At 45.2% G+C, this 16,134-nt stretch overlaps 1 protein-coding gene across 1 annotated transcript in view; it reads right to left on the bottom strand.

Annotated features, from left to right (window-relative positions):
• LOC124789719 (solute carrier family 22 member 7-like) overlaps positions 1–16,134 on the bottom strand; it is a 154,953-nt gene that overhangs the window by 53,258 nt on the left and 85,561 nt on the right. Inside the window, exon 5 of the mRNA XM_047257170.1 lies at positions 13,530–13,698. Within this exon, the coding sequence (XP_047113126.1) occupies positions 13,530–13,698 (169 nt within the window). The remainder of the gene's footprint in view (positions 1–13,529; positions 13,699–16,134) is intronic.

Genomic DNA, 16,134 nt, shown 5'->3' with positions numbered 1-16,134 from the left:
ACTCGAAATTTCAAAAAATTACATTCAAACGAATAAAATTCATGAAGTAAGATACTTCGATATTGTTTTTAAATAAAGAAAATATTAAACACCAAACAAGGTTTGAACTCCCCACCTTCTGCTTAGCAGCCAAACACCTTAACCATTATGCTAATGCAACTCATCATCTAATAGACTTCCTTGAGGACTGTAAAGCGTCACGCAAAATACCAACAAACACTGTTGGTATGAATTACCCACATTTCGTCGAAGTACATCAGGAAATAAACAATGACCGCTGTTCTTTATTGCGAAAAAGCGGTTAGTGAGAATGAATTTCCTTGAATCGCCTAAATTAGGAGGCTTATTGCTTGTTTGGTTTAATTAATTAATAGAATATGAAGCAATTGGTATGAAGAATGCTTTTTCCAAACATTCTTTCATAGAAAGTCTGCTATCAAGACATTGCTTTTGTTCAATTACTTTAAATAAAGTTTCTAAAACTGAAGACACTCATCCGTGCTCTGCACTGCACTCGAGCTCTGGCAATGTCGTTCTCTGTTCATTGGATGACTGTGTTTCGTGACGTCAGATGCGCAGAACGAACCTAAATTCGGCCGCCGTCGTAAATGACGCGCACTTTAGCAGTGGGACTGCAGACACACACAACTCCAGCCCGTCTTCCACTCGGCCCCTGGCATCGACGTGCACGGCTCGACTGGTACTGTCAAAGGTTCACTTTGAAGATGGAGTGGTGCGTCGCGGTTTCCAGAGATGAATGTAGATCCTACCAGCACGCAAGTGATTTGCATTCGTCCAAGACAGACTGGCACCATCCCAGGGCTTATGGTCTGCGCTGCAATAACCTACAACTCACATTCACCTTTGGTGTTTATGCTGGGGATGATAACCAGCAATCGTTTTTGGAGAATGTTGTTAGACCCATTCTTCTGCCGTTTTTGCAACAGGAAGGCGATGCTTTTCCAAGAGGATAATGCTCGGTCACTTACTGCCAGCGAAACTCCGTGTGCTCTGCAAGGCATGCGGCAACTTCTCTGGCCAGCACTATCTCTGGACTTACTTCTGATGGGGCACGTGTGGCGTATGAGGAGAAAAGAAGTGACTCGTCAACCGACAACTCTTACAGAAGTACGTGAACAGGTCGAGCAGGCGTGGCATAACGTATCCCAGGACAGTATTCGCCATCTGTACGATCAACTGGATGCTGAGTCAGCACCTGCATTGCCGCCTGCGGAAGCTGCACCACATACTAATATCGGTGCTTCAGCATAGGCCGGACCTGGTACCTCAGAACCGTTTTGCTATTGATCTGTAAATGTAATAGTTTCATGGTCTGCATATGCACTGTTGCAACAATGAATCTTGAGTGACTTGGAAATCTCTAAAAGGATGTACTATTTTGTTCCATCAGTGCACATTGTAGAGTGAAGTAGGTATTTATTATTAATTTAAGTTATATGAGGGTATTTCGGAAAGTAAAGATACACCGTATGCCAGAGGAACAGAAGAGTTTTGGCGAGCAAATTGGCAACACTGGTGTTAACCTTGAACCGTTAGTTTCTCCTTGCGGTCGTTCGGCAGTTGAACGTTGCTTCTGCTTGGAGTAGGTCGTGTTTAAAATGGCTGGCGTTACTTCTCGACGTAATCGCCCTGCAGACCTACACATTTTTCACAACGCTGACGCCATGATTCCATGGCAGCGGCGAAGGCTTCTTTAGGAGTCTGTTTTGACCACTGGAAAATCGCTGAGGCAATAGCAGCACGGCTGGTGAATGTGCGGCCACGGACAGTGTCTTTCATTGTTGGAAAAAGCCAAAAGTCACTAGGAGCCAGGTCAGGTGAGTAGGGAGCATGAGGAATCACTTCAAAGTTGTTATCACGAAGAAACTGTTGCGTAACGTTAGCTCGATGTGCGGGTGTGTTGTCTTGGTGAAACAGCACACGCGCAGCCCTTCCCAGACTTTTTTGTTCCAGTGCAGGAACGAATTTGTTCTTCAAAACATTTTCGTAGGATGCACCTGTTACCGTAGTGCCCTTTGGTACGCAATGGGTAAGGATTACGCCCTCGCTGTCCCAGAACATGGACGCCATCATTTTTTCAGCACTGGCGGTTACCCGAAATTTTTTTGGCGGCGGTGAATCTGTGTGCTTCCATTGAGCTGACTGGCGCTTTGTTTCTAGATCGAAAAATGGCATCCACGTCTCATCCATTGTCACAACCGACGAAAAGAAAGTCCCATTCATGCTGTCATTGTGCGTCAACATTGCTTGGCAACATGCCACACGGGCAGCCGTGTGGTCGTCCGTCAGCATTCGTGGCACCCACCTGGATGACTCTTTTCGCATTTTCAGGTCGTCATGTAAGGTTGTGTGCACAGAACCCACAGAAATGCCAACTCTGGAGGCGATCATTTCAACAGTCATTCGGCGATCCCCCAAAACAATTCTCTCCATTTTATCGATCGTGTCGTCAGACCGGCTTGTGCGAGCCTGAGGTTGTTTCGGTTTGTTGTCACATGATGTTCTGCCTTCATTAAACTGTCGCACCCACGAACGCACTTTCGACACATCCATAACTCCATCACCACATATCTCCTTCAACTGTCGATGAATTTCAATTGGTTTCACACCACGCAAATTCAGAAAACGAATTTTTGCATGCTGTTCAAGTAAGGAAAATGTCGCCATTTTAAGTATTTAAAACAGTTCTCATTCTCGCCGCTGGCGGTAAAATTCCATCTGCCGTATGGTGCTGCCATCTCTGGGACGTATTGACAATGAATGCGGCCTCATTTTAAAACAATGCGCATGTTTCTTTCCAGTCCGGAGAAAAAAAATGGGACGTATTGGACCATCCGCCATACAGCCCGGACCTTGTGCCCACCGACTTCCTTGTCTTCCATTACCTGAAGTCACATCTTGGTGGAAAATCATTCCACGACGATGAAGAGATCAAAGATGAAGTTGAAATGTGGTTCTGACAACAGGCGAGAACCTTCTATGACTGTGGGATACAAAAGCTTGTGCACTGACTTAACAAATGTTTGGATAAGGGGGGGATTATGTCGAAAAATAACAAATAATCCAGTTAATAAGATGTAACTGATGTTTTCTAAATAAATTTTCTATTTAAGGACTGCGAGCCATTGTATCTTTACTTTTCGAAATGCCCTCGTATTTTACAAATGTTTGCTCTATGTTGTCTAAACCACACGTTACAATATAGTACGAATTATTTAAGAAATACATTGTAACAGTCATTTGAAAATTTTGAAGGTTGTCCTGTGATGATGGATAGAGCTGTTATTGTGATAATTCAAAATTTATGCTCAGTATGCTTTATCAAGTGATACTCTTATGACACATTAAAGTACTCAACTTTTTGAACTAACCATTAAAGAGGCCCATGTTGTATCGTTCTTATACTTAACACAGTATGAAACTTGTCTTTTTGTTTTGTGCATTTAATCCTGAAAAGTAGGATTCCATCTTAGAGACTGAGTGTATGTGGAATGTTTGTGTGTCCACAGGGCACTGTGTATCAAAATTAGGTTCTTATTTTGTGCATTTAATGCTGAAAAACGGACTCCATCTCTCAGGATTGAGTGTATACGGCATTTTTGTGTTTCTACAGGGTACTGCATACTACACACTCATCACAGAACTCCGCAGTAGTAAGATTCTGATGCTATTCTCTCTTAAATTAATTAAACTCATTCAAATTAGATGAATAAATCGTTGAGGAAGACACCAGTGTTAACACAATGACACGAAAGTAACTGAGAGTGAACCAAGTGCAGAGCATGCAATGTAATGAATATGTGGTGAAAAATGAAAATCTCTTAAAGAACTCGAACTTGGATTTACTGCTCATAACGGCGACTGTATTCTCTTTGCTAGTATCTTCGAGTGAATTCTCTGCTCCGACTTACAGTCAGCTTAAAATATTTTATGCTTGTAGTGTAATCATACGTACATGTAGCGGATCATTGTGGCTCATATTCGTGGAGTTTTGAGGCCGGAAGAGCTTAAGGGCAGTGTTTATGGGCCTCGGATGCTGCATTTGCTAATACCATTATCATGGCATGGTTTTTGGCCCTATAAAAATATAATTTCGACGCCAAGAAGATATGTAACAGGGCGAGGCCAACAGTATTGCTGTGATTCCATCGCTGCCTGGTTACCAGTCACCAGAACCACCAGCCATCCACTAAATTGTTTATATTTGGCATTCTGTAAATGGACCAGGTACTTGTGAAATTTGTTTGATTTTATAATAGTAATTGTGGTGTTGCTAAAAACTCTATCGTACACCCGTGATTATCCCAAATCACAGACCTGGACAGGAATCCTATACTAGCGAATTTAAGTTCAGGTGTCCTGATTTATTATGAGAAAGTGGGTCAGATTGAATTTAATGATGTGTTGTCATTTGTAAAGCCAATAATACTTTTGAGTAGGTAAAAAGACTGCTTATCAAAGCGCATTTGTTACTTAAAGAGTTATAGTTTGTTATGCCTTATTAAATTAATAATTAATGATAACAATACTTTCCATTTCTCATACATGCTGGTGTGGTTTTGTTAATGAGCATGGTTCTTCAATCCATGAAAGTTTAAGGGTCCTAGTTTACTAGGCTAGCTAGTTAATGAAGCAATGCAAAGGCTTGCTTCAGAGCCAGTGTAGTTAGACTCGCATTCTGTTTGGTTGCTTCAAACTGAGTTTAAGAAAGAAATATTTACTATGTTATCTACTCTAATGCAAGTTGGTTATAGCACAGGCATAGAGACCCCGCACTAAGCGATGAAGTTATTGATTACGATCATTAGCAGACCCCCTGATTTAAATTCAGAATCATTTCAAGCTTTTCCCTGTTCGGTATTGGTACTAGTTTCATTTAACTTGTTTTATGAACTGTTACAGCTGGTTCATTTAAGGTACATATTATTGAGAGGCATATGCTACTATTATCTCATTGGCCATTTTCTTGTTAGTAGCACATTTATCTGCAAGGTTGGGTTACTGTGTTGTAGTAGGAACAGATGTAACGAAAGACTTTCGTGTGTGTGTCAACGAAGGTTAGGTTAGCCTTGTGCTTTATTATTTTGCTTGACACAAGAAACCCTAATTAGGCTAGCGACCGCTCTTAATGTGTAGTGTTACAACTTTTGTGCTGGGAGAACGTCTGTTCCTGATCCACCGTTTACTATTGGTTATACTCTGCTGGAGTGTTTCGGAAACGAATCCCAGTTTGATTGTGCTGTTTCTATTATTTTATCTCAGGGTCAACTTATCAAAAATTCCTCGCTGAGGTATAACGTTAGCAGCGATTGCCGTTATAGGTCGTCGGTGGAAGCGTTAAAGTAGGAATTGAAAATAAATTAGACGTAACTGTGGGAAGATGCTTTGGTGACGTGTTCTGTGATCATTGTGTTAACGTATATCGATCGTGCACCGCTTTAAGGACTTCATAAACTGTAGCAGATGCCTGTCTCTCTGAGACATACCAAATCACATCCTTTGGGAAGTAGTATGCTGGAATGGGTGGAAGTTACGTCAACATCATTGCTGACACGTATGTATCAGTCTCATGTCTATAAGGATGAGCTGAATGATTATGTTCAAAGCAGTAAGAGACCTAAAGAAGTTACCAAACAAGTTCATTCAGAAAAAAGTGAATTTTACAGCAGCTTCAGCAAATCAGATGATGTCCTTGCCTGGTTCTTCAGCACTTATATGGAACCCCTGTTGCAAAACTTTTACCTACGTCACAATGAAGAAGATCCTCCAAAGGGTGGCTTCCCTCTTCGTACAGCTGCTTTTGACTGAGCCTAGTCAAGGGCACGATATTAACAAAGACACTCCTCAACACGATCTTCACATGGGTCAATGGATAACATTCTAGCAACAAATCGTAGATACTGAACCTGTTTTAGGATGCCAATGGGATATTTCAGAAGCGCATCGCGCTGGTCACCGATACGCTACCTGAACCTCACAGACAGTTTACGATAGATATTTCGCCTGTCATACGGACAGAAGAGTGACAGAACCGATGGAGAAAAGGCCATCAAAGACAGCAGAAGAGAGCTGACTAAACTTGAGAAATCAGAATCTACACCTGTCAGGGCCAATATAAACAACAGCGCTTAATATTGCTCCGCGTGCCATTACTGCTGGAAACCTTATCGGTAAACGTGCCGTTTGGAACTGGCCTGTGGAACAAACACTTATTCGTAGGGCCACACACTGGCGTCAGACACCCGCTCCTTTGGACACCGCCTACCGAGGTGGCTGGAATCTGATGGATCGCTGAACCAGTAAGCAACGCCACATCCGCAACCCGCCAGGACCGAGTTGTTCTCGATGGTGAGTATTCATCGGAAGTGAGGGTATCATCTGGAGTGCCCCAGGGAAGTGTGGTAGGTGCGCTGTTGTTTTCTATCTACACAAATGATCTTTTGGATAGGGTGGATAGCAACGTGCGACTGTTTGGTGATGATGCTGCGGTGTACGGGAAGGAGTCGTCGTTGAGTGAAACCCAGCTCGCGCTATTCGTCCACGAGACTCAGACGGCCATAGACACGGGTTCCCGGGTAGATGCCATGTTTCTTGACTTCCGCAAGGCGTTCGATACAGTTCCCCACAGTCGTTTAATGAACAAAGTAAGAGTATATGGACTATCAGACCAATTGTGTGATTGGATTGAAGAGTTCCTAGATAACAGAACGCAGCATGTCACTCTTAATGGAGAGAAGTCTTCCGAAGTAAGAGTGATTTCAGATGTGCCGCAGGGGAGTGTCATAGGACCGTTGCTATTCACAATATACATCAATGACCTTGTGGATGACATCGGAAGTCCACTGAGGCGTTTTGCGGATGATGCTGTGTTATATCGAGAGGTTGTAACAATGGATAATTGTACTGAAATGCAGGAGGATCTGCAGCGAATTGACGCATGGTGCAGAGAATGGCAATTGAATCTCAATGTAGACAAGTCTAATGTGCTGCGAATACATAGAAAGAAAGATCCCATGTCATTTAGCTACAATATAGCAGGTCAGCAACTGGAAGCAGTTAATTCCATAACTTATCTGTGAGTACGCATTAGGAGTGATTTAAAATGGAATAATCATATAAAGTTGATCGTCGGTAAAGCAGATGCCACACTGTGATTCATTGGAAGAATCCTAAGGAAATGCAATCCGAAAACAAAGGAAGTAGGTTACAGTACGCATGTTCGCCCACTGCTTGAATACTGATCAGCAGTGTGGGATCCGTACTAGATAGGGTTGATAGAAGACGTAGAGAAGATCCAACGGAGAGCAGCGCGCTTCGTTACAGGATCATTTAGTAATCGCGAAAGCGTTACGGAGATGATAGATAAACTCCAGTGGAAGACTCTGCACGAGAGACGCTCAGTAGCTTGGTACGGGCTTTTGTTGAAGTTTCGAGAACATACCTTCTCCGAGGAGTCAAGTAGTATATTGCTCCCTCCTAAGTGTATCTCGAGAAGAGACCATGAGGATAAAAACAAAGAGATCAGAGCCCACACAGAGGCTTACCGGCAGTTTTTCTTTCCACGAACAATACGAGACTGGAATAGAAGGGAGAACCGATAGAGGTACTCAAAGTACCCACCGCCACACACCGTCAGGTGGCTTGCGAAGTATGGATGTAGATGTAGATGTAGATGTAGATGAGTGGCTGTAGGAGGATACAAGATGACTTGGACAGGATTTGTGATTGGTGTAAAGAATGGCAGGTAACTCTGAATATAGATAAATGTAAATTAATGCAGATGAATAGGAAAAAGAATCCCGTGATTTTTGAATACTCCATTAGTAGTGTAGCGCTTGACACAGTCACGTCGATTAAATATTTGGGCGTAACATTGCAGAGCGATATGAAGTGGGACAAGCACGTAATGGTAGTTGTGGGGAAGGCGGATAGTCGTCTTCGGTTCATTGGTAGAATTGTGGGAAGATGTGGTTCATCTGTAAAGGAAACCGCTTATAAAACACTAATACGACCTATTCTTGGGTACTGCTCGAGCGTTTGGGATCCCTATCAGGTCGGATTGAGGGAGGACATAGAAGCAATTCAGAGGCGGGCTGCTAGATTTGTTACTGGTAGGTTTGATCATCACGCGAGTGTTACGCGAATGCTTCAGGAACTCGGGTGGGAGTCTCTAGAGGAAAGGAGGCGTTCTGTTCGTGAACCGCTGCTGAGGAAATTTAGAGAACCAGCATTTGAGGCTGACAGCAGTACAATTTTACTGCCGCCAAGTTACACTTCGCGGAAAGACCACAAAGATAAGATAAGAGAGATTAGGGCTCGTACAGAGGCATATAGGCAGTCATTTTTCCCTCGTTCGGTTTGGGAGTGGAACAGGGAGAGAAGATGCTACACTCCTGGAAATGGAAAAAAGAACACATTGACACCTGTGTGTCAGACCCACCATACTTGCTCCGGACACTGCGAGAGGGCTGTACAAGCAATGATCACACGCACGGCACAGCGGACACACCAGGAACCGCGGTGTTGGCCGTCGAATGGCGCTAGCTGCGCAGCATTTGTGCACCGCCGCCGTCAGTGTCAGCCAGTTTGCCGTGGCATACGGAGCTCCATCGCAGTCTTTAACACTGGTAGCATGCCGCGACAGCGTGGACGTGAACCGTATGTGCAGTTGACGGACTTTGAGCGAGGGCGTATAGTGGGCATGCGGGAGGCCGGGTGGACGTACCGCCGAATTGCTCAACACGTGGGGCGTGAGGTCTCCACAGTACATCGATGTTGTCGCCAGTGGTCGGCGGAAGGTGTACGTGCCCGTCGACCTGGGACCGGATCGCAGCGACGCACGGATGCACGCCAAGACCGTAGGATCCTACGCAGTGCCGTAGGGGACCGCACCGCCACTTCCCAGCAAATTAGGGACACTGTTGCTCCTGGGGTATCGGCGAGGACCATTCGCAACCGTCTCCATGAAGCTGGGCTACGGTCCCGCACACCGTTAGGCCGTCTTCCGCTCACGCCCCAACATCGTGCAGCCCGCCTCCAGTAGTGTCGCGACAGGCGTGAATGGAGGGACGAATGGAGACGTGTCGTCTTCAGCGATGAGAGTCGCTTCTGCCTTGGTGCGAATGATGGTCGTATGCGTGTTTGGCGCCGTGCAGGTGAGCGCCACAATCAGGACTGCATACGACCGAGGCACACAGGGCCAACACCCGGCATCATGGTGTGGGGAGCGATCTCCTACACTGGCCGTACACCACTGGTGATCGTCGAGGGGACACTGAATAGTGCACGGTACATCCAAACCGTCATCGAACCCATCGTTCTACCATTCCTAGACCGGCAAGGGAACTTGCTGTTCCAACAGGACAATGCACGTCCGCATGTATCCCGTGCCACCCAACGTGCTCTAGAAGGTGTAAGTCAACTACCCTGGCCAGCAAGATCTCCGGATCTGTCCCCCATTGAGCATGTTTGGGACTGGATGAAGCGTCGTCTCACGCGGTCTGCACGTCCAGCACGAACGCTGGTCCAACTGAGGCGCCAGGTGGAAATGGCATGGCAAGCCGTTCCACAGAACTACATCCAGCATCTCTACGATCGTCTCCATGGGAGAATAGCAGCCTGCATTGCTGCGAGAGGTGGATATACACTGTACTAGTGCCGACATTGTGCATGCTCTGTTGCCTGCGTCTATGTGCCTGTGGTTCTGTCAGTATGATCATGTGATGTATCTGACCCCAGGAATGTGTCAATAAAGTTTCCCCTTCCTGGGACAATGAATTCACGGTGTTCTTATTTCAATTTCCAGGAGTTGTGGTACGAGGTACCCTCCGCCATGCACCGTATGGTGGATTGCGGAGTATGTATGTAGATGTAGATGTAGGTGTAGAATACTCGTTCAGGGCAGTTTTGGCCCATCAAACAAAACTTCGCACTTGTTGCCTAGGCACCTCACGTCTACGCCAGCCAGACAAACGGTATTTGAAATCATATAGACTATGTAGTGTGACGTGTTTTCGGTCACACTGCTACCTAAAAGTGAAATAACGGTGTTTTTATAGGTTACTTAGTGAGATACATAAAGTTATGATACATAAAACCAAAGACCATAAGGTAGGGTTTGTCGTCTGCTTATTAAGGAAATATCTGAAACATAAAATACTTGACAAAGATTAAAATATTATAAATTTTGTTTAAAGAAATGAAAGGTAGTGTATCTGTGCTGACTGAATCAGAGAATACAAATTATCAATTTAAATTGAACAACATCTCTGGGATTGATTATAAAACACATCACTGGTCGACGCTGTAGTACCGAAGAGAAACCATTATTCTGAGGCTTTTTCTTACATCGCCGTACAAATTGCGAAACTGTTTGAATTCGAATAACAAATATTCTCGGCAAGCAACCGCTAACGAAGAGATATTATACACACTCTATATACGGCTATGTAACCAAATGTACCTGCAAGAGACATGAAGTTTATAACTAACCAGCATACAGTCACGTAAAACGAAGCGTATCGTGGTAACAATCAAGTAACCTATCCCAGGAAAGAAATTGGCCCAGATGGCATTCATAACCCTGCTCATTCATGTATCATTAGAATGTTTTACAAATATCAAGAATGCTGTCTTCAAACACTACAGTTTCCTTGCGCACTGGAATGTGGCCAAGGTCCTGATGTTCAGGAAAGCAGGAAAATACAACTCTCTCCCACAAAATTACTCACTCATCATCCAGCTGAGCCCTTCCAGCAGTGTTGTTGAGTAAATAATTCAGGAGCGCCTCACATGGCACTGCATCAACAATGAAGTGCTGAGCCCAGCGGAATTCCAATTCCAGAATCACCACGCCACAACACAATTTCTCCGTGTAATAGAACGCATAACACACGACAACGACAAAAAAAGGAATAGCAGCATTGTTTTCCTAGACCGCCGAATGTATTTGCCAAACAGCTTCATATGATAATTGAACGGCACTAGAATTTCGCTCGGTTTCATAGATTCATGCACTCATGCCTCGCTGACAGAAGTTTCCAGAGATTCGAGGTAAACAGTCAATACTGCATGGTAAACAGGCGGGAGCACCTCGACGAAGTATACTGGAATCCCACGTGTTAAGCCTCCACAACGACGTGATGGTAGCCATACACACCGATGACGTAACCATCCTGGCACAATACTAGACATTATCAAACATCATCTCAGCCTACAGACAGCATTGAAAACTCTCAGGCTTTGGCTGGAGAAATGATGAGTTTAGTAAGTGGAAGTTAATTATATTCACAAGCAGATCCTTCCCCCTCCCCCCCCCCCCCAATCCTCCCCATTGCACAACCACAGACAGTGTAGATAAATTACATTAGACACATACAGGGTGTCCAGAAAAGGGCTCCCTGATTTCAAAATTAATTATCTCGAAAACAAAGATCGATAGAGGAATGCAGTAAATGGTATGTTTATTGTGAAATCTGTAAGAAGTTTATACAGCAGTTTGAAATAATAGTTACAAAAGCTGCTAACAGATGGCGCTGTACGCTGTACAGCTCATATCAGCATACATAAGTGAAATAATCGTACGAAAACAATCTTTGCAAACAATCACATCACAATGTTTTCAAAATGTTCACCATTGGCACTACAGAGGTGGCGGAAACGAAGAATGAAATTCGCCATCACATTTCGTAGTGTCTCAACCGAAATGGATTCACATGCCACAGAGATCGCCGATTCAAGCTCGTCCAGCGTGGCGGGATGCTTCGGGTAGACCATGTCTTTCACTGTGCCCCACAAAAAAAAAAGGTCACAGGGAGTCAAATCCGGCGAATATGGAGGCCAATCCATGCCTGCACCAGTAAATTTGGGATATTCCAAAGCAATGACTCGATTCCCGAAGTATTCCTCAAGAAAGCGAAACACTTGTCCGGACCGATGTGGTCGAGCTCCATCTTGCATAAACAATTCAGTACATGGTCGATCCTTTAACGCTTGCTGTGTGGCGACAAATTGTTCCAAAATTGCAACGTAACGTGCACCAGTGACCGTTTCTCGAATGAAAAAAGGGCCAATAATGCATCTGCTGCATACTGCAGCCCACACAGCAACTTTAGGAGAATACGGGGGTTTCGCTTCACACCAATATGGCTTTTCGGAACCCCAAAATCGCCAGTTCTGCTTATTCACGAATCCATTCAGGTGGAAGTGTGCTTCATCTGTAAACCAGATGCAGACAACATCAAATCCTTCACTATCAATCATTGTGAGCATCTGATTAGCAAAGGCAACCCTTTGTTGCACAGCTCGTACGAGTATGGCCTGGAGCGTTTGAATTTTGAATGGAAACATGTGTAGGCTCTTTCTTCAGTATTTTCTGCGTGCTGGAACGCTTCAAACCAGTCTCAGATACAATTCTACGGACGGATGACATTGGATTTCGCTGAATAATTCCAGAAACTGTGGCGATATTTTCAGGCGTAACTGCGGTTTCCTTGCGGCCAACATGCCGCACTAGATCATCAGTTACGCTGCCTGTTCGTCGAAATTTTGCGAAGAGCGTACGAATGATTTTCGCATCGGGTGCATTAAAGCACATTAAATCGTGCTTGAAAACTTCGCCTTGTTGCCGTAGGACTCTCTTCTAACCTGTGGTACTCTAGCACCAGAAAAACGCGTTGTTCAGTGGAGTACATGGTTTTAATCTCTTCCTTCGGTACGCTAATCTCCTTTCACGTTTCAATAGTTGAACTGATCGCTCTGGGCTTCGGATCACTATTTATATCTGGCATTACGTATGACGATTACAGCGCCATCTGTTAGCAGCTTTTGTAACTATTATTTCAAACTGCTGTATAAACTTCTTACAGCTTTCACAATAAACATGCCGTTTACTGCATTCCTCTATTTGATCTTTGTTTTCGAGATATTTAATTTTGAAATCAGGGAGTCCTTTTCTAAACACCCTGTATTTCTCTGTAAGAATTAGCTGCCTCGTCGGCCTTTAGTTGCACTACGGGGCTGCGGGGGGGGGGGGGGGGGGGGGGGCTGAAACCAGAGCTCAAGTCAGACTTTTCTAATTCTACAGAATGCTCAACAGCCAAAGTATTTGAATAGGGGTGTGGCTAGTACTTCTATATAACTCTCATTACATGGCTGATGACGTACGCAACAGCAGCCTGGGAATACCCAACACCAACAGATCTTCGATCCCTGCACATTATTAATTGTGAACAATATCCCACGTCACAACCGCAACAATGGACCACTCGATTGTACAGTGATACGAGACGCTCGAACGCTCCACGTATCTCGCTGCGTGCTTTCTACACACTTCGCTCGTAAAACTCATCTCCTGGCGAACTTCGGCTCGGCTCGTAGACAAGACACGCTGACTAAACACAACCTGTATATATTCGTCGTCCGTTGTTCATTTAGGTCAAAAACATAAAATTTTAATATTCATTGTAACTTTACGCATCCTCATGTATCGTTTATTTTGCGTGCATTACCTGAAGAAGAAGAACAGCGCAAAACAACTGAGGGCGGCAACCGAGATGGAGTAGTTCCAATTGGGCAGCGCCCAAGACACCAGACCAGCGAGCATCACTCCAGCGGCCATGCTGCAGGATGCGTAGCAGTTGATCACAGTGCGGTGCTTGATGTCAGTTAGCTCCACGCCTGAAACACGGGAAAACGTCATCATATGCTTTCAGTCTTCGGTATCAAATAATACAGACTTCACTTCAAAGATGTTCCTGTGACGTTTCGATAATTTACTTGCGGGACAGACACCATAGCAGTATGTATGGTTCCACAATAACTAACTTTTAATGAAAGCCTAAAACTGCAAACGAGAAGAATTTACTTAGGCAAGGGCACCTGTTCTTCGCCGATTGTACTAAGAATGTTATTCACATTGAAACTGTTATTTCGTTTGCAGCCTGTTGCCAACAGTTTTCAGGAGTTTTGGTTTATTTCTTGACATGTAACATCGGTCACATGTGCGATATATTTCTAAGTCAGCTGACTTATAAATCACATATAATATCAAGGAAATTATGGCTAATAGACTGACCATTTACGAGACTGGCTTTTACATTGCACTTAATCTGCATTTAAAGATACAAGGGCAGGCCACTGTAGCGTGGCAAGTTGTTCCGAGCGAACCGGTGTTTAAGGATAGCTTGCTGTACATAACTTCGGGGGCTGACATCTAGCGGCCTACCCAGGAGACACACGTGCATGTAACAGTGCCTGCCGTGGGAAAGCTATTCAATGTCTCTTACTGAACGCGTACATTCACCACCTATAAGAATCTAAATAAAGGATAGTAGTTTTTGTGTAATCGCTTTCAAAATTTGTATACTGCACTTTGTTATTAATAGAAAGGTGGTGTGTAAATCTCAGCTTTCTAGCGGGCATATTTTTGGAGACAGAAAAATTTACTTTAAAGTTAGAAAAACTACACTTAACCTTTAAAAATAACGCTGGGGTCCAGCGGACCCCACCCTTTCCTTTTTAAGTTATTTCTCTTTGAAAACAGAAGGTAGGGATATTCCACTCCTATGTAAATTCTGTTTACGTTTGACTTTCATCAGCTTCTACTAACAAAATGGTAGAAAATGTACGTGATAGGCCAGACTTAATTCTAGCTTTGTTAGAAGCAAGTGAGGAAGAAGATTGAGAAAGCCTATTTGTTGATGATACTGATTCCGATCCAGATGTCGTTCTTGAAGATGACGATTTCGATGATGAACTGGTTGCTAGTGAACCTAATGATACGCTGAATAGTGGTGAGCCTCGTGAAATACACTCCTGGAAATTGAAATAAGAACACCGTGAATTCATTGTCCCAGGAAGGGGAAACTTTATTGACACATTCCTGGGGTCAGATACATCACATGATCACACTGACAGAACCACAGGCACATAGACACAGGCAACAGAGCATGCACAATGTCGGCACTAGTACAGTGTATATCCACCTTTCGCAGCAATGCAGGCTGCTATTCTCCCATGGAGACGATCGTAGAGATGCTGGATGTAGTCCTGTGGAACGGCTTGCCATGCCATTTCCACCTGGCGCCTCAGTTGGACCAGCGTTCGTGCTGGACGTGCAGACCGCGTGAGACGACGCTTCATCCAGTCCCAAACATGCTCAATGGGGGACAGATCCGGAGATCTTGCTGGCCAGGGTAGTTGACTTACACCTTCTAGAGCACGTTGGGTGGCACGGGATACATGCGGACGTGCACTGTCCTGTTGGAACAGGAAGTTCCCTTGCCGGTCTAGGAATGGTAGAACGATGGGTTCGATGACGGTTTGGATGTACCGTGCACTATTCAGTGTCCCCTCGACGATCACCAGTGGTGTACGGCCAGTGTAGGAGATCGCTCCCCACACCATCATGCCGGGTGTTGGCCCTGTGTGCCTCGGTCGTATGCAGTCCTGATTGTGGCGCTCACCTGCACGGCGCCAAACACGCATACGACCATCATTGGCACCAAGGCAGAAGCGACTCTCATCGCTGAAGACGACACGTCTCCATTCGACCCTCCATTCACGCCTGTCGCGACACCACTGGAGGCGGGCTGCACGATGTTGGGGCGTGAGCGGAAGACGGCCTAACGGTGTGCGGGACCGTAGCCCAGCTTCATGGAGACGGTTGCGAATGGTCCTCGCCGATACCTCAGGAGCAACAGTGTCCCTAATTTGCTGGGAAGTGGCGGTGCGGTCCCCTACGGCACTGCGTAGGATCCTACGGTCTTGGCGTGCATCCGTGCGTCGCTGCGGTCCGGTCCCAGGTCGACGGGCACGTGCACCTTCCGCCGACCACTGGTGACAACATCGATGTACTGTGGAGACCTCACGCCCCACGTGTTGAGCAATTCGGCGGTACGTCCACCCGGCCTCCCGCATGCCCACTATACACCCTCGCTCAAAGTCCGTAAACTGCACATACGGTTCACGTCCACGCTGTCGCGGCATGCTACCAGTGTTAAAGACTGCGATGGAGCTCCGTATGCCACGGCAAACTGGCTGACACTGACGGCGGCGGTGCACAAATGCTGCGCAGCTAGCGCCATTCGACGGCCAACACCGCGGTTCCTGGTG

Source organism: Schistocerca piceifrons, chromosome 3 (genome assembly GCF_021461385.2).
Source record: "Schistocerca piceifrons isolate TAMUIC-IGC-003096 chromosome 3, iqSchPice1.1, whole genome shotgun sequence".
Taxonomy (NCBI): Eukaryota; Metazoa; Arthropoda; class Insecta; order Orthoptera; family Acrididae; genus Schistocerca; species Schistocerca piceifrons.
The sequence above is the reverse complement of the archived record's forward strand: the minus strand, read 5'-3'. Positions and strand labels throughout refer to the sequence as shown.